Source organism: Kogia breviceps, chromosome 1 (genome assembly GCF_026419965.1).
Source record: "Kogia breviceps isolate mKogBre1 chromosome 1, mKogBre1 haplotype 1, whole genome shotgun sequence".
NCBI lineage: Eukaryota > Metazoa > Chordata > Mammalia > Artiodactyla > Physeteridae > Kogia > Kogia breviceps.
The window spans coordinates 90,489,315-90,511,828 of NC_081310.1; the positions used below are offsets into that span (position 1 = coordinate 90,489,315).

Below are 22,514 nucleotides of genomic sequence, written 5' to 3' on the forward strand. Positions count from 1 at the left end.
TATGTGCTAATATAGAATGAGCTCTAAGATACATTGTTAATGGAAAGAACAAACTCTTGGACAGTGTGTATCATATGCTACCAGTTGGATAAAAAAATAACTGTATGTTTATATAGATAAAGAAAAGTTCTGGAAGGAAATACAAAAATCTTATCAGTGGCTGCCTCTGTGGAGGGAACTGGATTGGCTTGGGGAATTTTTTTTTTTTTTTTTTTTTTTTTTTGCGGTACGCGGGCCTCTCACTGTTGTGGCCTCTCCCGTTGCGGAGCACAGGCTCCGGACGCGCAGGCTCAGCGGCCATGGCTCACGGGCCCATCCGCTCCGCAGCATGCGGGATCTTCCCGGACTGGGGCACGAACCCGCGTCCCCTGCATTGGCAGGCGGACTCTCAACCACTGAGCCACCAGGGAAACCCTGCTTGGGGATTTTTTTAATGCATACTTTTTGTACTGCCAGATATTTTTTAAACCATTTGTGTGTACTACTCTTTTGATATATTTTTTAAGTGCTTAAAATGCCTCTTCTGTACAAGCCTCCTGTATTTACCCAAAAGAATTTCCCTCCTTAGTGTCAGGTCTGGATGCATAACAGCCATAATGTCTCTCTTCTCCCCCAAACTGTGGCCTCAGCCCTGTCCCCCTGCCTGTAAGTTACACTGCCCTTGATTTACATTCATGATACTCTCGTGTCCACTTGCGTTACACGTGCTTTGCAGCCCGTTTATGTTTTTGAATACCGTGCTTCTGCTGTCATGCGCCCCTGCACATGGTCCATGGAGTCAGTATGACTTCTGTGTCCTGAAGTGAGTACTCCCAGGGAGCCAGGCAATGCTTCCTACACAGCAGGAGCTTAATTACTGCTTTGCTCATTGGCTGGTCATTGCATGGATAATTATCTTTGTAAGGCTTTATCACAGAAGCTCAACAAAGACATGTAAGATGATAATGATGTACATTATTACACTCCAGAATAGAGCATCTCAAAAGATCTTGGGCCCATAGGACATCTTCTGCTCCTTAAACAAATCTGGCCAGTTCAAGAGCTATGCAACTCAGGACATGTGAAAGGCCAGCAGCAGCAGGCAACGGTCCACATCTCTGGTGTTCATCCGAACTGCTGTGACCCCTATCATTTCCCACTCCCTTTTCTCACCAAACTCCTTGACTGAGCAGCTCAGCTCCTAATAGGTGCCTCGGCTCCTCGCCACCTTCCTTTTGCATATATTTTCCAAGTTTTACCCTTGACGCTTTCTCCGGGATGTGGTCTGTCCACACTTGTCTCCAGGAAGAAGCTAGCCTGGCCGACCACACACCTGCAGGGGAGAGGGGTCAGGCAGGACATGCGTAAGTGGCTATCCCCCAAGACTAAGTGGCCCTGGGATCTGGTCACCCTAGAATCCGTGGTTCCAGTGTGAACACAGGCTGGGAGACACTGGCAGCTTACCAGGAAGCCAGACTCCTCTCCAGCAGGAGTTGAACAGACGTGTCTATTGATGGCCCACGAGTGCCCTTTGGCTGCTATAGAGAAGAAAAGTACAGAATAGGGAGGAGACCCAGACATTTAATTCAGGAAAGAAATTTAGACTGCCTCTAAATAACAACACAGTTCTATATTAAATCATACCTTAAATACAGAGTGGGGCAATTGAAGAACAAGGCTCCATGCAATGTCACCTGTTGGGGGTCCCTGAGCAGGCCCTCTTCCAGCCCTTTCCTGGGCTCGGCCAGAGTCTCACCCTGCTCCCTACAGCCCTGTGGAAGGGTCTGGCCTGAAGACTCAGGGGAGCCCAGCAAGGTGCCTGGTTCCCAGTTGCTCAGCTGTCTGAACCCTCCCTCCAGCATGTGCCATGGGGGACATCAGGACTCAGAACTTAAATACAATATTGTTTCTAACTGTGAAGAGGTCAAAATAGATGTCTAATAATGTGTTTGGGGGGCTTCCCCAGTGGCGCAGTGGTTGAGAGTCCACCTGGACAAGGGTTCGTGCCCCAGTCCAGGAGGATCCCACGTGCCATGGAGCGGCTGGGCCCGTGATCCATGGCCACTGAGCCTGCGCGTCCGGAGCCTGTGCTCCGCAACAGGAGAGGCCACAACAGTGAGAGGCCCGCGTACCGCAAAAAAAAAATAATGTGTTTTTGTAAGTCAAACCTTGTTCTGTAGACAAAGCTGGTCCCACTGCCAGGTTATCAGGATGGCATGGGCTCTGGGTGATTTTTTCAGTCAGAGATGGGCCTGCTTTGCACGATCTACCCTCGCTCCTGCCTACACCCTTTTGTGACCAAAGCCCAGGCATGGCCCCCTTGGAGAACCTGCCAGCTGGCTTACAGCTAGTTATTCCACCCTCACTGAGGGGGCTGTTTCTTTTCCTCTATATCCCCATTATCTTTCCTTCCTCTTTGGAAGATGGGCCTGGGCAGGGGAAGGGTCTAAAAATGTGGTCATCCCTGATTAGGGAGCAGGGAAGACAAGTCATAGATTACAAAACCAGAGGAAGGGAATCTTAACGCTAATAATAACACCAGCGTACATTTACATAGCACTTGAAAGATTACCAGTACTTGGATTGCTGAGTCATTTTTTGGAAACTACCCAATATCTCTACTCATTCTTCTCCAGTCTGTGAGTTGAGACAGTATTTAACAGCCTTGCTCCTATAATGGCTGTTAGCAATCATTTTCAAAACAAAATATAGACCATGCACAAACTCTCATATCCTCTCCAGACTAGGAACCGCTCTGCAGAGAGTCATGTGGTGTCATCCACTGTGACAGAAGCTGGACTGTAAGAAAGGTGAGAACAGCTGCGGCAACTAGGAATACATACAGAAGTTCTCCAGCTCCCTGCGGCTCAGTCGAGCAGGTTTCTCAGCTTTGGATGCTCTCTTTCCCACCTGCAGAAGAAAAGGAGAACTTCAGACCCTCCCACTAAGAGATCCTATAACAACCCCGTGGGCTATGAATTATTACCCCAATTCATAAGAAAAGGATGCTCAGATGGGTAAGGCAAATAATTCAGGGTCAACTACTAGTAAGAAGTAAAGGAGGGGCCTGAATCCTGTGCTTCTGGCTCCATTTCTAGAGCTTTTTAACCACACCACCCCTCTTCATGACCCACCTAGATTGCCTTGGCCCACATGGTATCCTTTACAACCCTGGCCTGTCCAGCTGGCTTTAATATAGGGCCGCAGCTCAAGTGCCAGAAATTCCAGCAGGCACCCATCTACCCTCTCCCTTGTGACCAGGGGCAACATCTTTATCAGGCCACAGGTGGAAGTTCAGGTGTTAAATGAGGCTGATGGGTGGGGTGCTCTCCATGCCTTAAATTCTCTGGGTATAAATGGGAAGTATAATTATACTACCTCATAGTATTCTGTGAGGCTTAAATAAGATAGTTCACATGAAGTCACTGGCAAGCTAGTATAAATAAACCTCCAATAAACGTTGAGTCCCTACTTTCCATTCCCTAAATGGCCTGATGGGAATCAATTCGGCCACCGGGCTTGTTGGTCTCTTTTGTGCAGTGTCCATCCCAGCAGCAGCTGAAGACCACCTATGTCCTGGAATGATTCCCAATTACTTACTAATGGGAAAATCATTTAAATTCATTTATCCTCCCTTCTCTGCTCCCCGTTCCCCAACACACACATACCTGTGGAAAGGTGAGATGTCCAGTGTGTGGCACACAGCTGGGAAACCAGTCTGGGGATAGCCCTAATTTAAAACTCTATCTCCCCAACAGGAGTCAAACTCCAAAATATGATATGATCTGGGGTTAGACCATCACTCTCCTTGAATCTCAGTTTCTTCATCTCTAAAATGAAGATTTGGACTAGAAGATCCCTAAAATCCCTACAACCCTGAGACGCTATGGATGACTTTTCACACGTGTATGACTTCAGGGCTATGCTATGAGCACTAAACCCATTCAGAAGAGTTCCTTACCTCTTCATAGATAGTTTTGTTGAAGGAAGTGTTGAGGTTCGTCTTCTTGGATCCAGACTGGAAATTCAGAGGGTAAAGACTGCTTAACTTCAAGTTAAGAAATGTCCCACTCCTAACTGATGTGAGAGGTCCCAAAGGAGACTCAGGGCCCAGAAAGTCCCTGAAGTATTCCCAGCCAGAAGTGAATAGAATTTCCTACCCCGGGAGTAAACAATGGTGTTTACGGTTTCCAAAGAAGGCACAGTACATACTTGCCTATGATATGACATTTCTGAACCAATAGAGTTTAGTATCCCACACCCACATACCCCTAAAATCCACACATTCCCAGCACACACACACACACACACACACACACACACACACACACACACGCACACCGTTCAGACAAACCTAATACAAATACCGCCTCAAACTGTGTATCTTTTCAGCACATAGCATACATACACACCTTAGTGTAAACAATTCTGGCACATACATAAGTACCAATCCTAGCACATACCCTGAACATGGTGAAACACTGGAGGCAATGCAGGAACTCAGAAGCACTTTCAGTGGTATACAGAGCCTTCATAACCTAATACAAAAGCATGTAATCATGGTGCCTGTGACCATCTATATGTCCATAAACTCTAGTGTATAATTTAAATATAAATACCTCTCATGGTAGAATCTAAGTTGATTTAATGACTTATTAGAAGGAAGGTGAGTGAAAAGTCTAAAAATCTTCCCAAACCTCTCCCCCATTTGACACAAACACATGAACTCAACACTCCCACAGTTTGACAGATTCCAAACTTCCCATACTACCATGGTAACGTTTCAGCTTCATACTATGACTCCAGCCTTAGAATTAACATTCTTCCCACCCCCCGACCCTGCAAGGTGGAAATATGACCACAGGCACTAGGATGTCCCACTTTGTGGTCCCAGGCACATGTAACAGCTGTGAGCTCAGCTTGGAGCAGTATTCAAGGAGACCGTGATGGGTTGCCTCGGTCTGGAGACCTCCACCAGCAGGTGACTGGCCAGAACCTTTGTCTGATTCTCTGAAAGTCAACACTGTTTCTCTCTAGGTCCAGTCTATTCCTCCAGTTCCAGGTTATATGCCCCTGCCTTGGAAATGACTCCAGTATCTCCCACCATAGCCTCAGTTGGTCTAATGAAGACTCTGTGGTCCTTCTGCACAAAGCACCTCCTTTCTGTCTTTGATAGTCCTCTGCCTCCCACAGAAACTCCTACAGAATCCACTCTTCTCCTAATCTCAGAGCTGTTCTTTTTCTCCACACGGAACCAGAAAGGCATTTCTAGTTGACCCATTAACATTTAAACACAGTCATTTAACACAAGCTACTCAGATACACACAGTGGAAGACAATTCACTCAGAAGTACACACACACACACACACACACACACACACACACACACACACACCCTCTGCAAACACATGCCTGCATATGCACAGGCAAAATACATATCTGCATAAAGAGCACCCTGGGGAAGAGACTTACCTTCCAGGGAGACTGTACTAATGAATACAATGTATTTGCATTATCTTGTGATGTGGAAGCAGGAGACTAAAGAAAAGAGAAATAAAACCATTTCAGAAGCAGAGATCCAACAAAACCCTAGGGAGGCAGGCATCTATCTCTTCTATTCCTCTCCTTCAGCCTTGCCCAGACAGCAGGTTTAAGTCTTAGTGAAAAGAATCCTGGACTAGTTGGGAGGTCAGACAACCTGAAAGCTGGTCCTGCTCTGTTATTAAAGATAGCTGCTATTTTTTGAGTGCTTACTCTGTATATGCATTCTCCCCTAACCCTTATAACACTCCTACAAAATAGGAATAATCATAATTTGCCCCATACTACAGATGAGACTCCCAAAGGGTAAATAGCCCAAGTCAGAAAGTGTGCTCACAGTAGAAGCGGGATCTAAACCTCAGACTCTCCAAGGTTCCTTCCTCAACACGTCAGTGCCTCCCTTTGACATCATGCCTTCCCTCTCTGGACCTGAGCCAGGTGTCCTCAAAGGCAGGTAACCCTCCTCTTTTTAAGATGCTCCAGAGGAGAAATCTCATTCTGACCATCATCTCAGTCTAAGAGGATTTCTTCCTTGCATTTAATTAAATTCCTCTTGTTGGAATTCAATGTGACTAAAGCCAGAAAACTGCCAGATATCAATGGCCCTTACATCTCTCTTTCACTTTGACCCATTATCAGTGAATCACGTTATCTTAAGGGGAGTAGAAGTAGGTAACACCCAGCTTGGGAATTCCAGAGTGGCTCTGAGGGGTCGGGGACACCTTCCTTCCTCCTTTCCTCCCTCTCTTCCATTTCTCTCCTCTCTTCCTCCCCCCTCCATAGCCTTCCCTTCTCCTCTTCCCCTTCCCTCCTCTTCCCTCTTTTCTTGACCTTCCTCTGAAGCTTATAACCATTCCCCAAGAGTTTTCTTTGCCCTGCAGCCTAGCCACCAAGCAGAAGAGGTTGCTGCTTCAAGTCTTAATTCTTTAAAAAATAAATAGGTAATGTCATTTTTATCAGACATTATCATTACTGGCCACCAGTGGGCAGTGTTTCCTTTGCGAGAGATACCTCAGCAGTCTGGGTTATCAATACAGTCATTTTAGCAGTCAATATTACAGGCTCCTTCTCCAGTTTACGGGTGAATTTCCACAATCCCAGAATGTTAGAGATGAAGTAGATAGAGATGGAGTGAAGGCTCGGAAACAATTTGGCTCAGCTTTGCTGCAACACAGCTATGTGGCCTTGAGCACGTTAGTTAACCTCTGAGTTTGTTTCCTCACCCACGAAATGGGTTTTTTTTTAATTTATTTATTTTTGGCTTTATTGGGTCTTCGTTGCTGCGCACGGCCTTTCTCTAGTTGTGGCGAGCGGAAGCTACTCTTCATTGTGGTGCACGGACTTCTCATTGCAGTGGCTTCTCTTGTTGTGGAGCATGGGTTCTCGGCACACTGGCTTCAGTAGTTGTGGCATGCAGGCTCAGTAGTTGTGGCTCGTGGGCTCTAGAGCGCAGGTTCAGTAGTTGTGGCACACGGGCTTAGTTGCTCCACAGCATGTGGGATCTTCCTGGACCAGGGCTCGAACCCGTGTCCCCTGCATTGGCAGGCAGACTTGTAACCACTACGCCACCAGGGAAGTCCTTGAAATGGGGTTTTTATTAGACCTACTTCATGAGGTTGTTTTGTGACATTCAATAAGAAAATAGACATGTTAAGTGCTTAATAAATGCTATTGTTAAGTCGTAATTAGATAAAAGAGAACAACACAGATGCATTCTCTCCTGAAAACATGTATAATCAAGGGCAGGAATAAAAAATACAAGGCCCCCAAGTATTGGAAGCAACAGGGAGGGAAAACAGAAGTTGAGTCCCCTGACAAGTTTCCTCCTCCCACTGACTTTATCTGGACCACACTTGCTACCAGGCATCGAAGAAAAAAGAATGTCTGCATCAGACTTTCCAGCTCTGTTCAGCTGTCGAGACATTCCAGAATCACACTCATCTTTACAAACAACGTAATGCAGCTGAGGCCAAGCTGTTTTCCAGACTCCAGGAGCACCAAGGTCTTACTCTGCCATTCAGGGTTGTGAGTGTCTAGGGGGCATTAGGAACCCCCATGGACAGGTACAGAATGGATTCGAGAAACCAGAGTGGTACCTGGGACTGGATCATGGAGTAGATGGTGCTCCCTTCTCCAGGGCAATTCTGCTTCTGCACAAGAGATAGTAAAAGGACATGTGGTAACGTTAGCAGACATCTGTGTCTGTTGGAATTTGGATCAAGTGGGGGAGAAACAGCATAAGAAGAGGCGCTCCCAGGAACCTGGGAAGGAGGAGTTCGTTGAGCATCTCAGTAGAGGGAGAGACAGTAGGAGTGACTCACCGTGCAGCAGTTAGTGTCAGAAGCGAGGAACCTCCCAAGTGTGAACGAATTGCATCGAGTGACCCTGCTCAAAGGGTCTTCTGTCACTTGCTTTACTTTGGTAACTTAGAAACTTGCTTTTGTTGACTTTCTGACTAAATTTGCCACATAACTACTGATAATGGGCAGAGCTTTGGGTGGGGCTCTAATCTGAGCCTTACCTATAAGGACACAAATTCAGGGACTCTAAATGTTCTAAAGCCCCCTCTCTAGATCCAGATTTTGTGGCCAGCTTGCCTTTGGCCTCGAGCCAGCCTCTGAGCAGCGGTGGTGCTGGGTGGAGCCCTGGAGCAAGGCCAAAGGCAGGGAGCACACACCCTTCCTGCTTCTCTCTTCAGTCCTGTCCCACGGGAGACTGGGGCTGGAGGCATTTCATGCTGCTGACCCTGAACACAGACTGCCAGGCTGGGCTCTGGGGGAGAGCCCATAGAGACCACTAGAGTCCATTAGACAAGGAAGAAGCTGAACTCCCCAGAAGCAGGAAGACGCTAAGAGGAGCAGAGAAACATCAGCCGTCCGTGGAGGCTGGAGTCGCTGGCATCTGGCAAGAAACAGGAGTTTGTGCTTTTCTCTTCTGCCCAGACCTGAGTGAAGTGTCTCCAGAAAGGTCAAAGCTGGGGCCCAAAGTGAGACCATGTGAAGCTTGAGATTTAGGCCTTCAAGCAGAACCTTGGGGACAGTAGGGACAGGCCATGGAGAAATGTGGCCACGGAGGGAGGAAGCCCTGAGTCAGATGCAGAGTAACAGACCTGAATCCCCAAGAGGTCTCTTTTACTCTGAGTAGTTATTTTCCTTTGTCTTCTCCTCCGTTTACTTAATCTAAAGTCACCTTCATTTTGTTGGGGAAGAAAGGCTATTTTTACGGAGCATTTGGGCATCCGTGGCTGTAGGAAGATGCACTTGCTCTCAGGAATTTGTACCAGCATCCAGTAATGATGGGAGAAACAAAGTCTCCTTTGGTTTTTCATGCCCCAATATTCCATGGGTGGGGCAAGGAAACAGGCCAGGGGAGCCACACTGATTCCTAATTCCCACTGAGCCCACACCTTCGGGAAGCTGCTTCTCTGTTCTATGAGGACTCACAGGGCCTCACACCTGTGACAAGGAAGAGTCCCACTGCTGTGACTTCCTGCCTCGCCCCCGCAGGTGAAGCACCAGGAATGGGGGTAGGAAGAGGGCCCTTCTTGCCCATGCCCTTCACCCTTCCCACCTGGCAGTTCAGCTGGGCACTGCCTTTCCCCGAGGCCTGTCACACATCCTGCCCTGCGGCCCCCTGCAGTTTCCTCCTCTTCGACACCCCTGGATGACAGGCAGACTTGGCCACTGCCTGCAGAGACTGACTGTCCAGAGAGGTTCGCAGAGGAACTAACCTTTGTGCTAACCTGGTTACTCTCTCTAGCACCTCAGCCAGACTCAGGCCTCTTCCTCCCAAAGCAGTGTGAGCACAGACCACTGAGCCAGCTGTGAAACTGCTGTGCTTTGGCTGCTCAGGCTGGCCTCCTTCCCAGCCTGGGCAACGATCAAGGGACCCGCAAAAGTAAACTCGGACTTGCAGGGACACGAGAATCTGTGGTCAGACACAAAATACAAGAAGGTTGGACTCGTCTGGGGCTGAGCCTGGCTGGTAAGATAGGACAGAAATGAGGACACCAGGGGGCCATCCCTCCCCAACAGGTGCACCAAGATGCCTCTTCTGCCTCCTTCATTTTTTCTGCACCCCGGCCCCCTTGTTTTCCACTTTTCCTCCATGGCCAGAGCTAGGAGGCTGATGGAGAAAAGATAGATGGGGAAGACTGAGGACAATTGTCTGGTCCTCTCTGTCCCCTGCTCTGGATGGTCATCCTCCCAAGAGCACCTCCCAGACTAGTTGAGAGAAACCGCAGCCCCTAGGGTGCCATACTTGATTTTTCCTGGTTTGCACGTTGTTGACATCTTCATAGATCGTCAGAAATTCCTCTGGTCTGGTCTCTGTGAGAGGAAAGCAAAGAAGCTAAGAAAAGAGCTGCAGAGACCTCCAGAGGGCATCCTGTCCAGACTTCTGCTTCTGGCAGGCCTCCCTCCAACCCAGATGACCAAGACCTTGAGAAAAGTTCTAGAAAGGAGGCAGATTAGTGCTCTTCCTAGGATACCCGAAATGCACAGTGGCAGCAACCTGCCCTGACATACCGATTCCGTCAGGCCAGGCAGAGTGCAGATAAATCTGCACATTAGGGATCAGACTGTAAACATCCAGCAGCCACTCCAGAAGGCGTGAACTGGGAGAGAGGGCCCAGCAGCCACTGCTTCCCCTCCCCTAAGCACACACACACACACCTCAATGCCCCCAAGGAAAAGCAGGTACTGTGCTCCCAGGTACATGCCACGGGGGATGTCAAGTCAGGCAACACACCTCCTAGGAACCCCCCACTTACGTGACTGCTTCCTCTTCCACCTCCGCACATAGAAGCAGGTGAGGGTGCCCAGGAACAATGCTGTTAGGAGAATCACGATGCTCACCAAAGTGGACAGAAAGATGAAATCTGAGGGATATGGAAGGCACCAGGCCTGAGTGCTAAGCCCTCTCTGTTCTCCCTTCCCACCTGTCTGCTGCAGGGACTGCCTCAAAACCCACACTCCTCTCTCAAATGGCTGGTTTCCTTGCACCCTGTGAATTCACCATCAAAGTCATCTCTCTTCTCAATTGAGTGACCTCCCCTGAGTGATGTTAAGAGCCTGGGTACTAGTATCTCAGAGGCCAGGCTCCGATTCTAATTCTATAACCTCTGTGCCCTTGGGCAACTTCCTCAATTAAACTCTCTGAGCCTCTGTTTTGTCACTTACAGAAAGGAGATAATGTTATCTACACATGGGGGTTAATTATGGAGTCTAATATATGTAAAACATCTGGCACAGCAAATGTTAATCCATTCACTCTTTTGTTTTTAACTCAACAAACATTTGTTACACACCTACTATGTGCCAGGCAAGTCTTCCATTTTACCTGCTATTCTTCTTTTTTTTTTTTTTCCAGTACACGGGCCTCTCCCGTTGAGGAGCACAGGCTCCGGACACGCAGGCTCAGCGGCCATGGCTCACGGGCCCAGCCGCTCCGCGGCATGTGGGATCTTCCTGGACCAGGGCACGAACCCGTGTCCCCTGCATCGGCAGGCAGACTCTCAACCACTGCGCCACCACGGAAGCCCACCTTTTGCTATCCTTGCTTTCACTGCTCTTCTTCATTCAAACTTTAACATTTGTGTCACATGTGTAGCTTCTTATATAACCCAGCCAACATGGGGAGAAGGGAAATGAATTAAAGTTCCAGATGCCAGCTGACTAGGCTCTTTACAAACATTATCTCATTTAACCTTAACAACAATCCTGTGGGGTACTTATTATTATCATTCCCATTTTACCCAAAAGAAAAAGTGAGGCCCAGAGAGGTAATGCATCAGCCTGAGTTCACAGAGCTAGTGAATGATGAAGCCATGGCTGGCATGGACCAAACTCCAGTGTCCTTGTCACTCCACATTACTTCATCTTGTTTGTTTCTTTTTTGCCCATGAATGCTTAGTTTGTTGTCCCATTTGATTATAAGTTCCTTAGGTATGGGAACTGTGGGTTATTTTTTCCTGTCATGCCCATGCTGATGGCTCAGTAATTCTTTGTTTATCTAATCAATAGTGGTGTAAACTTAACTCAGGGTAACTCTTAGGATGAGCATAAGCAAAAAAAAACAAAGAACTCTTCTAGCTACCCCCAAGATCATCCTGATGACCCTATGACCCAGAGTGCTGTGTACAGCATAGTTACCTCTTGGGGAACTATATGGTTTGGGGGAGTTATCACTTAGGAGGAGAAAGTAGATCTCCATCAATCTCTCAGAGAAAGAAAATAATGATCAGCATCATGGCAGGACTGCAACTCACCAAACAACTAAGGATTCCCTACATGAAGGAGAAATGCGCATCTCCCAGAAGGAGATTCCTTATTGGGATAAAATTCTTCCCAGACAAAGATAGCCCTGAATTTATGGAAACTGTGCCTAGAGGCCAGGACCTCCCTGGGGAAGGACTGCAAAGCCCTGGGGGAGGCAGCCAAGGGATCTCAGAGCCAAGTCTCCTTTGTACAGGAGCCTGGCTGTGGGGTCCCACACCTTCAGCCCCTGTTACAGTGTAAAGTGCTCCACTTACTCAGGTGGGCATTCAGACAGCCCTGTGTGAGTTGGAGGGTGTGGTTTGCCCAGCTGACAGGGTTGCTGACATTGCAGGTGTATGTGTGCAAACCACTGACATCAATCTGCTCCTCCAGTTTGGTGAGGTTCCTGGGTGTCTGAATCAGCTCAGTCCCTTTATACCAAGCATAGCTCACATCACCACCTCTGGAGACTGAGCAGGACAGAGTCACTTGGCACATCCCACTGTCCAGGACCTTCCACCTCTCCACCAGCTGGGGCTTCTCAACACGATCTGGAAGCAGAGATTCTGATCAGAAAGGTGCTGGAAATACAAGCCCTGCAGGAGTCAGAGGTGCAGCATGAGCTGTCCTGAGAACTCACCAAATATAGAAACCTGGAACTTATGTCTCCAAACCTTCCCAGTGTCTTCAGTGACCTCCAGGAGGTAGAGGCCACTGTCCTGCTGCTGAACTGCCATGATGAGAAGAGTTAAGTTTTCGCTTATAAAGCTCAGTCTATTGTTGAAATGATTTAAAGTCCAATTCGAACTCTTCCCTACATCACTCTGGCTGGAAACATTCTTCCAAGAGTGTATCAAATAACAGCTTGAATTTGAGTACGGCTGCATCTTCCATATAACAGAGTATGTCCTTATCTGTATGCTGGGGGGCCGTAACCAGACAGACTCTCCCGAGATTCCAACCACATGATCAGCAGAACCTAGGGATTATAAGAAAGAGAACCCAGGCTGGAGGTGGAAAGAAGAGTTTCAAGCCTGAGCATTGTGGGTTGTTGGATGTGACCTCCCTTAAACCAAGAGATGGAAATGCATATGAGGAGCCCAAAGTCTAAGAGAACCTGAAAGTGTAACTCCCTTATCTCCCTCCCCTCCCTCCATGCTCTGTGCCTGAGTCTGAAGGGCCCACAAACCAGTAATAATAGCTAAAATCTCCTGAGTTCTTATTATGGGACAGACAGGTTTTAAACACTTTACATATTTTTACTATTTCACTTTACAATGACCGTAAAAGAGTCTTATCCCCATTTTACAGGTTAGGAAACTGAGTTAGAAAGAACTTTAAAGTAATTGGCCCAAGTTACACAGTGAGGAAGATGAGCTTAAAATGCAGACAATTTGGCTTTAGAGGACAAATTCTTAACCACAATGTTATAAATATCATGTATGATGCCACTCCTTCCCTGCAGTGCTGAGGCAACTAACAGTGGCCATCAGTGACTACTGGAAATTCTTAATGGCCAGGGACCTAATAAGACTAACCCTCCAAGTTGAACTAACGGCTCCCTCCTCCATCCTCCGTCCTCATAGAACTAGATTCATAATCCTTTCTTGTAGCACTTTGCACATAGGATTGTGGTCTTTATTCATTAGTGTTTGCCAATTTTTTAGTTACTAGAAAGTATCCACAGGATCGCTCCATAGAAAACATAGAGAAAAATAAAACTATATTAGCAAGGCGTATCCTAGCACATCCCTCTCTAAGGACCAAGATGGGGGCTAAAGACTGTGAGAATGTGACATAGAGCTGCTTGTCATTGCCTACCCTAGAGTACCCCAGTGCAATCAATGAAAACAAGGGGAAATCCCTGTGGCCATTTTTGGCAGGGAAGCTATGTGGCATGGCCCAGTGGATGCTGGAAATAAAAAGGTCTGTCTGGGTGGGTTGAAAAGGGTCAGGGAGAATTTTGAGGAGAGGACAGAAAAAGGAGATAGTTATACAAACAGATCTGTTACAATGGAGGACATTGAGAAGAGAGCAATGGAGAGAGATCTTTAGATGTCCACATGCATTATAAATACACTCACCCCTAACCATACCTTCATGTCAGCATTTTCTCAAGAGACTAAGTAAATAGTTAAAGGACTCGTAATTACTACCTGGTTAATATAATATGTTCCTCTGATTTGACACTCCTAAGAGTAAAACACATGAGGTTCCTATTCATATTCCCATGATTTGGACCAGCTCTGCTTATTACCAAGCCAAAAGCAGAGACGGTGATATACATCTCTGTGGCTTTGTCTCTTGAGGTCCTAGCACTGCCTGAAGATGTTGAGAACAAAGGTGAACAGAAAAATAACTACTAAACCTACAAAAAGGACATGAACTGTCATAACCAATTATCCACTCCTTACTGAGTCCCCACTGTAATTAGTCCCCACTCTTCATGTATAAGTTATGGTTCCTGACTCCAGAGAATTTGTGATCTGGAGATAGAACATGCTTTCATTCCATACATACACTTAAAGGTTGAGATACATAATCATCTAAAGAACTTTAATTCTGATCATGGAAGACCAGATTAAGACATGCTAACCAATGCTCCCACTGAGAATAAAGAGAAAAAACGGGCAAAATATAAAAGCATGTTGTTAATGGCATCAGAGAGCTAATAAAGCAGTATAAAGTTATAGGGCCAAGATCTGGAAGAAGGAAACTCAGAGAAGTGAAAGCAGAATTTTTGACTGCTCCTCCCTGGAGACATCTCCTGAGTCCATAAAAAGTAGCTGAAATGCTGAGAAGCTAAGCAGAGTTTACAATAAACTCAAGGAACTAAGAGAACATGGAGTTCAGGAACCTCTTGATAGGAAGTGGGTATACCTAAAATCCAGAAGATTTGGGGTTGGTACCATAAAGTTCTACGCACTAAGAGTAAGGGTGAACAAGAAATAGGCCAGGGACTTCCCTGGTGGCACAGTGGTTAAGAATCTGCCTGCCAATGCAGGGGACACAGGTTCAAGCCCTCGTCCTGGAAGATCCCACATGCTGCAGAGCAACTAAGCCTGTGCGCCACAACTACTGAGCCTGCGCTCTAGAGCCCACGTGCCACAACTACTGACCCTGCATGCCACAACTACTAAAGCCTGCTCACCCTAGAGCCCATGTTCTGCAACAAGAGAAGCCATCACAATGAGAAGCCCGCACTCCGCAACAAAGAGTAGCCCCCGCTCACCACAACTAGAGAAAGCCCACGTGCAGCAACAAAGACCCAACGCAACCAAAAATAAATTCATTCATTATTTAAAAAAAAAAAAAAAAAAAAAGAATCTGCCTGCCAATGCAGGGGACACTGGTTCGATCCCTGGTCCATGAAGATCCCACATGTCATGGAGCAACTAAGCCTATGTGCCATAACTACTGAGCCTGCACTCTAGAGCCCACAAACCACAACTAGTGAGCCTGTGTGCCACAACTACTGAAGCCTGTGCACCTAGAGCCCATGCTCCTAGAGCCCATGCTCCACAACGAGAGAAGCCACTGCAATGAGAAGCCCATGCACCCCAATGAAGAGTAGCCCCCAGCTCTCCTTAATTAGAAAAAACCCATGTACAGCAACAAAGACCCAACACAGCCAAAAAGTTAATAAAAAAGAAAAGAAAAGAAATAGGCCAGCTCTCACAGAGATTGAAGCCCAGTTTTGAATAATTTCAACCCTGAATTGGATTAACATTATCTAATATCTCTAGTATTTCTAATCTGACTAGAGGCAAATATAAATTATTCCTGGAGGAAAATAACAAAAACCAGCACATTAAACTATTTCTAAAATTTTTCTTACAACAGTGTCCAAAATGAAATAAAAAAAATAAACAGGTATAAGAAGAGGAAACATGCCCCAAAACCAAAAGAAAAAATAGAAGTAAATCCAAGGAACATCTAGATAATGGTGTTATCAGCCATAAACTTTAAAGTAATTTTGTTTAACATGTTCAAGGAAATAAAATATGTTTGAGAATTACAGCAGAGAACTAGTGTGATAGAAAGCAAAATGGCCATGCTCCCTGAAATGTGACTTTGCAGCTCCTTCCATCATCAAGAGATAGCGTTCACTTTCCCATCTCTTGTAACTGGGCTGGCTTTCTGAACAGAATGCAGTAAAAATGACATTGTGCCAGTTCTAAGCCTAGATCTGAAGAGGCCTTGCACATACCTCTTGGAATGTGCCTCTACATATTCTCTTGGCATGTTGTCTAGCTGACATATAAACAAGTCTCAGATAGCCTCCTGGAGGATGAGAGATCACATGCAGCAAGCTGAGGCCTTCTTAGATCAGCTGTCCCCAGTCAATCTGGCAGCTGACCATATATGTATAAATGGTGCAAGCTGAAATGAAAATAATGACCCAGCTAAGCCCCACCCAAATTGCCAACTAGCAGAATCATTGACTAAATAAGTGGTTGTTGTTTTAAACTACTAAGTTTGGAGGTGCTTCATTATTCAGCAATAGTTACCTGAAACAATGAATTTTTTGAGAACCAAATGAAAATTGTAGGAATAAAATATAAAATAACTGAAAAATGGGGCTTCCCTGGTGGCGCAGTGGTTGAGAGTCCGCCTGCCGATGCAGGGGACACGGGTTCGTGCCCCGGTCCGGGAGGATCCCACGTGCCGCGGAGCGGCTGGGCCCGTGAGCCGTGGCCGCTGAGCCTGCGCGTCCGGAGCCTGTGCCCCGCAACGGGAGAGGCCACAGCAGTGAGAGGCCCGCGTACCGCAAAAAAAAAAAAAAAAAAAAAAAAAAAAAACTGAAAAATGAACTCAGCTGAGAACTTTTCTGACCACAACAATATGAAACTAGAAATCAACCACAGAAAGAAAAACGGGAAAAAGAACAAACATATGGAGACTAAACAACATGCTCTTAAAAAAGCACTGGGTCAAAAGTGAAATCAAAGAAGAAATCAGAAAATACCTGAAGACAAACAAAAATGAAAGCACAACCTTACAAAATCTATGAGATGCAGCAAAAGCAATTCTAAGAGAGAAGTTCATAGCAATACAGGCCTGCCTCAAAAAACAAGAAAAATCTTAAACAAACAACCTAAACTACCACCTAAAAGAATTATAGAAGAACAAACAAAACCCGAAGTCAACATAAGGAAGAAAATAATGAAAATCACAGAGGAAATAAATAAAATAGAGATCAAAAAAATAATAGAAAAGATCAATAAGTTCAAGAGCTAATTTTTTGAAAAGGTAAACAAAATCAACAAACCTCTAGCCAAGGTCTCCAAGAAGAAAAGAGAGAGGACCCAAATAAACAAAATAAGAAAAGAAAGAGGGAAATTTTAACCACAGATACCATAAAAATACAAAAAAAAAAAATGAGAATACTAATAGTTATATGCAAACAAATTGGACAACCTGGAAGAAATGAACAAGTTTCTAGAAACATACAGCCTGCCAAAACTGAGTCAAGAAGAAACAGATAATTTAAACAGACTGATCACTAGAAGTGAAATAGAATCTGTAATTTTAAAATGAAACAAAACTCTCTGCAAACAAAAATCCAGAACTGAACAGCTTCACTGAGGAATTCTACCAAACATACCAAGAAGAACTTATACCTATCCTTCTCAAACTATTCCAAAAAAATTTAAGAGGAGGGAACACTCCCAAATTCATTCTATGAAGCCATCATCATCCTGACACTGAAACCAGACAAAGACACCACAAAAAAAGAAAATTACAGGTGAATATCTTTAATGAACATAGATGCAAAAATCCTTAACAAAATATTAACAAACTGAGTCCAACATTACATAAAAGGAATCATACACCATGGTCAAGCTGATTTCATTCCAGGGTCACAAAGATGGTTCAACATACATAAATCAATCAATGTGATACACCACATTCATAAGAGAAAGACAAAACCACATGATTATCTCAACAGACACAGGTAAAGCATTTGACAAAATTCAACATCCATTGACGATTTTTAAAAAGCTCTTATGAAAGTGGGTATAGAGGGAACATATCTCAACATAATTAAAGCCATTTATGACAAACCCACAACCAATATAATACTCAATGGTGAAAAGCTGAAATCCTTCCTGTTAAAATCTGGAACAGGAAAAGGATGCCCACCCTCACCACTTCTATTCAACATAGCATTGGAAATCCTAGCCACAGCAATCAGACAAGAAAAAGAAATAAAAGTTACCCAAATTGGAAGGGATGAGGTAAAATTGTCATTATATGCAGATGACATAATACTACATATAGAAAGCCCTAAAGACTCCACACAAAAACAACTAGAACTGATAGATGAATTCAGCAAGGTAGCAGGATACAGGATTAACATACAGAAATCAGTTACATTTCTTTACATTAATAATGAAATATCAAAAAGGGAATGTAACAAAACCATACCTTTTTAAAATCACAGCAAAAAAAATATAAAATACTTAGGATTAAACTTGACCAAGGAGGTGAAAGACCTATATGCTGAGAACTATAATACATTAATAAAGGAAATTAAAGATGATTCAAAGAAATGGAAAGATATCCCATACTCTTGGATTGGAGGAATTAATATTATTAAAATGGCAATACTACTCAAAACAATCAACAGATTTAATGCAATCCATATCAAAATACCTATGACATTTTTCACAGGACTAGAACAAATAATCCTAAATTTTGCATGGAATCATAAAAGACCCAGAATTGCCAAAGCAATACAGAGGAAAAAGAACAAAGCATGAGGCATAACCCTCCCACACTTCAGATAATACTACAAAGCTACAATATTCAAAACAGTGTGGTATTGGCACAAAAACAGACATATGGATCAATGGAACAGAATAGAGAGCCCAGAAATAAACCCACACACCTACAGTCAATTAATCATCAACAAAGGAAGCAAGAATATAAAATAGGAAAAAGACAGTCTATTCAGCAAGTGGGGCTGGGAAAGTTGGACAACTACATGCAAATCAATGAAGTTAGAGCACACCCTCACACCATGTACATTGGAGTAGTCTCTGCCCAGATGGAGAGTAGTGGGTTGGAGAAGGAAAGTCAGGCTCTGCCCTTTACTTGAGCCTCCTCTGCCACATGGATTGACTCTTCCTTTAACAAATGATTTCTCTGTAGCAGGCAATGATGTTTGATAGCATTTTAACCACAGTAGAACTTCTTTCAAAATTGGAGTCAATCCTTTCAAGCCCTGCTGCTGCTTCATCAACTAAGTTTATGTAATATTCTGAATCTTTTGTTGTCATTTTAACAATTGATTAAGTTCACCATCTTATATGGGTGCAGTTTGTGGCACCCCAAAACAATTGCAATAGTGACATCAAAGATCACTGATCACAGATCATCATAACAAATATAATAATAATGAAAAAGTTTGAAATATTGAGAGAATTACCAAAATGTGACAAAGAGACACAAAGTGAGCAATTGCTGTTGAAAAAAAATGGAGCTAATAGACTTGTGTGACACAGGGTTGCCACAAACCTTCAATTTGTAAAAAACTCAGTACCTGAAAAGTGCAATAAAGTGAGGCTCAATAAAACGAGGTATGCCTGTCTATAAAGAATTCCTAAAAATCAGTAAGAAATAAACTGACAACTCTCCCCCCCGCAAAAAAAAAGGCAGAAGACTAGGACAGGCACTTGGCAAATAAATGATACCCAGTTAACCAACAAGCAGCAAAAAGGTCCCCCACATTGTTGGATATCAGAAAACAATGAGACTCTACTATAACCCTACCAAAATGGCTAAAATTTAAAAGACTGAAAATTCCAAGTGTTGACAGGGATGAGGCACAACTGAGACTCTGATTCATTGCTAATGGGAGTGTAAATTGGTACAGCCACTTTGGAAAACTGACAATATCTTTTAAAACTAAAGTTACATATGCCCTATGACACAGGAGAATTTGTATATACTCAAGAAAATATATACAAGAACATTCATATTGGCTTTATTCATAATAATTCAAATTGGGAAACAACCCAAATATCAGTCATCATTAGATGAATAAATAAATCATGTTATATTCATATAATGGAATGTTACACGGTAATGAAAAAGAATAAACTGGGACTTCCCTGATAGCACAGTGGTTAAGAATCTGCCTGCCAATGCAGGGGACATGGGTTTGATCTGTGGTCTGGGAAGATCCCACATGCCACAGAGTAACTAAGCCCATGTGCCACAACTATGGAGTCTGCGCTCTAGAGCCCACATGCCACAACTACTGAAGCCTGCACACCTAGAGTCGGTGCTCCACAACAGAAGCCACCACAATGAGAAGCCCATGCACCACAATGAAGAGCAGCCCCCACTCGTCAAACTAGAGAAAGCCCGCACGCAGCAACGAAGACCCAACGCAGCCAAAAATAAATAAATAATTTTTTTAAAAAAAGAAGAATAGACTACTTCTACAAGCAAAAATGTGGATGGATCTTATCGACATGGTTATTAATAAAGGAGCCAGACACCAAAAAGTATATAGTGAATGATTCTACTTATACGAAATTCAAAATCCGAATAAAACAAATCTATGGTAAGAGGTTAGAATATTGGTTAACTCTGAGGAGATTATCAAGTAGGAGGGGACACAAAGAAGACTATTGGGGTGCTAGAAATGTTTTACATCTTGAGATGGGTGGTGGTTACAAGTACATACATATATAAAAGTTCATCAAGCTATTCACTTAAACTTTTTGTACATTACTGTAAGTTATATCTTGATAAAAATACAAAATGTAAAAAAGGAGTAATTACTACCTCTCAGAAAGCTGTTCTGATCATTAAACTAAGTAAAATGTACTTTGATAAGAGCAAAGTAAGATGTTGCCACTGTGGAAACATTACCACAGCAAGAGTGGAAAAACAGGAGATTTCTGGACTCAGCTTTTGGCAAAATATTAGAAAATTCTTCCTGATACTTACTCAAATGACAACCAGAAATCAGTGGATCAGAATTCTCACAGGTAAAATAGACTAGAAAATAGGTTGGGCAAATTTACAGATTGACAAAGATGTCCTAAACCTAGATTCCAGGTACATCTATAAGAATCAGTGAGCCCCTTTGAGGCAATGAGAAGACTATTCACTCCTACATTCCACAATTATTTATTGAATACTCTCTGTGTGTCAGGTATTGCTCTAGGGAGGATATCTTAATCTCAACACTTGATATTTGGGGCCTGTTAATTCCCTGTTGCAGAGGAAGAAGGAGCTGTCCTGTGCATTGTGAAGATGTGTAACATCATCCCTGACCTCTACCCGCTAGCTGCCAGCACCCCTGCCCCATTCATGACAAACAAAAAAGCTTTTAGAAATTTCCAAATGTCCCCTGGGGGGCAAAATTGTCCCCACTTGAGAACCACTGCTCAAGGGCATTGGACTAGAGGGGTGAGCAAGAGAGACAAGGTCCCTGCTCTCATGAAGCTTACACTCCAGTTGGGGTACGCACCATAAATAAGTGAAAAATGAAACAAGATCCTTTCAGAGAAGCATAAGTGCCATGAAGGTAGTTTTAAAAGGTGATATAACAGAGTGACTGGTAGATTCATGGCCAGAAAAGACCTCTCTGAGGAGGTGACATCTGAGCTAAGAAATGAAAGATATGAAGGATCCAGCCAGGCGAAGAGCTACAGAGAAAACATTCTGGGTAGGGGAAACTGCAACTTCACAGCTCCTCTGGGGACAGGGAATCAAGCAGAAGGTGCAGCCCTTAGGCAGAATATTAGAGATAGAAGAACTAAGCAAGATGGTCTTAGTGGTTGGCAACATTTGCAAATAAATACATACATATCATAAGTCTTAATTTCCTAGAAACAGGACATCACCTTCACAGACTATATAAATGGGAGATGATAAAACAACCAAATTACACTCAAGAGATTAACCCAGGCAAGGAGAGTTGGGGAGAGTTGCAAATAGAATGGTACACAGAAAGATAGAAATGCCCCCCATACATAACAAGCAAGTGCTAAAGGAAGATATGGAACTCCCAAGACTGGTTAACTGGCAATAGCAGTGTCAGTCATATGAAGGGTCAAGTGTAAGGCCCAGCAGAGAGGGAGCCACACCAATGGATACATATTTCATGGGCCAGGCACTGGGCTAAGTAATGGGTATCTAAAACTCCACCCCACCTAAGGCAGCAAAAGGACTGAGACTACAGATTGATCTTGAGTATCCCACAGGAGCCAACTTCAAGACCAACAAGAAATGCCAAGTTTAAGGACTCCAGCATGGGTGCCAGAAATGCTTGCCACAAAACCAAAATCTATAATGCTGGGCAGGACTTTAAATAAGGAATGAAAGCCAAATCATAAGAAGAGAACAGGACCAAAGCAGAAGCATATAAGTATAATATGGGAGCAGTGAACAGCCAAGGTTACTGGTGCATGCACGGGTGCATCTTACTGGCCCAAAGGCAGGGAAGAAGTTCATCCAATACACCAAATAAAGCTTTCCAGGTTGCTCAGAGTTGGCATCTGTTATGATTGCTGTTGCTCATATCATATCTATAAGTAGATATTTGTAATATCACTCCTATCTTGGAGAATGGGATTATTAAGGGCACTGGGCAAAGATGTAAAGGAAAAGTTACAATCTCTGTTTTACTGTGCTTATAGAGGAAGATAGACCTAAAACAGTCAACTAAGACTTGATGTGAAATGTTTTATGGGGGTATGCCCAAGGTGTGA

General features: G+C 44.2%; 1 protein-coding gene across 3 annotated transcripts in view; it reads right to left on the reverse strand.

Moving 5' to 3' along the window:
* Positions 1 to 22,514, reverse strand: part of CD244 (CD244 molecule) — a 36,873-nt gene that overhangs the window by 4,309 nt on the left and 10,050 nt on the right. The window contains exons 2-9 of one of the 3 annotated variants that reach the window (XM_067039527.1): positions 12,419 to 12,757; positions 12,054 to 12,329; positions 10,293 to 10,400; positions 9,782 to 9,849; positions 7,618 to 7,671; positions 5,453 to 5,518; positions 3,941 to 3,997; positions 224 to 2,889 (exon numbers count right to left, since the gene is read on the reverse strand). In XM_067039527.1, coding sequence (XP_066895628.1) covers positions 2,809 to 2,889; positions 3,941 to 3,997; positions 5,453 to 5,518; positions 7,618 to 7,671; positions 9,782 to 9,849; positions 10,293 to 10,400; positions 12,054 to 12,329; positions 12,419 to 12,757 — 1,049 coding nt within the window. In that variant the 3' untranslated portion in view covers positions 224 to 2,808. Of the gene's footprint in view, positions 1 to 223; positions 2,890 to 3,940; positions 3,998 to 5,452; positions 5,519 to 7,617; positions 7,672 to 9,781; positions 9,850 to 10,292; positions 10,401 to 12,053; positions 12,330 to 12,418; positions 12,758 to 22,514 lie in introns of those variants that run through there. The other 2 variants (XM_067039529.1, XM_067039528.1) reach the window with 2 other exon arrangements.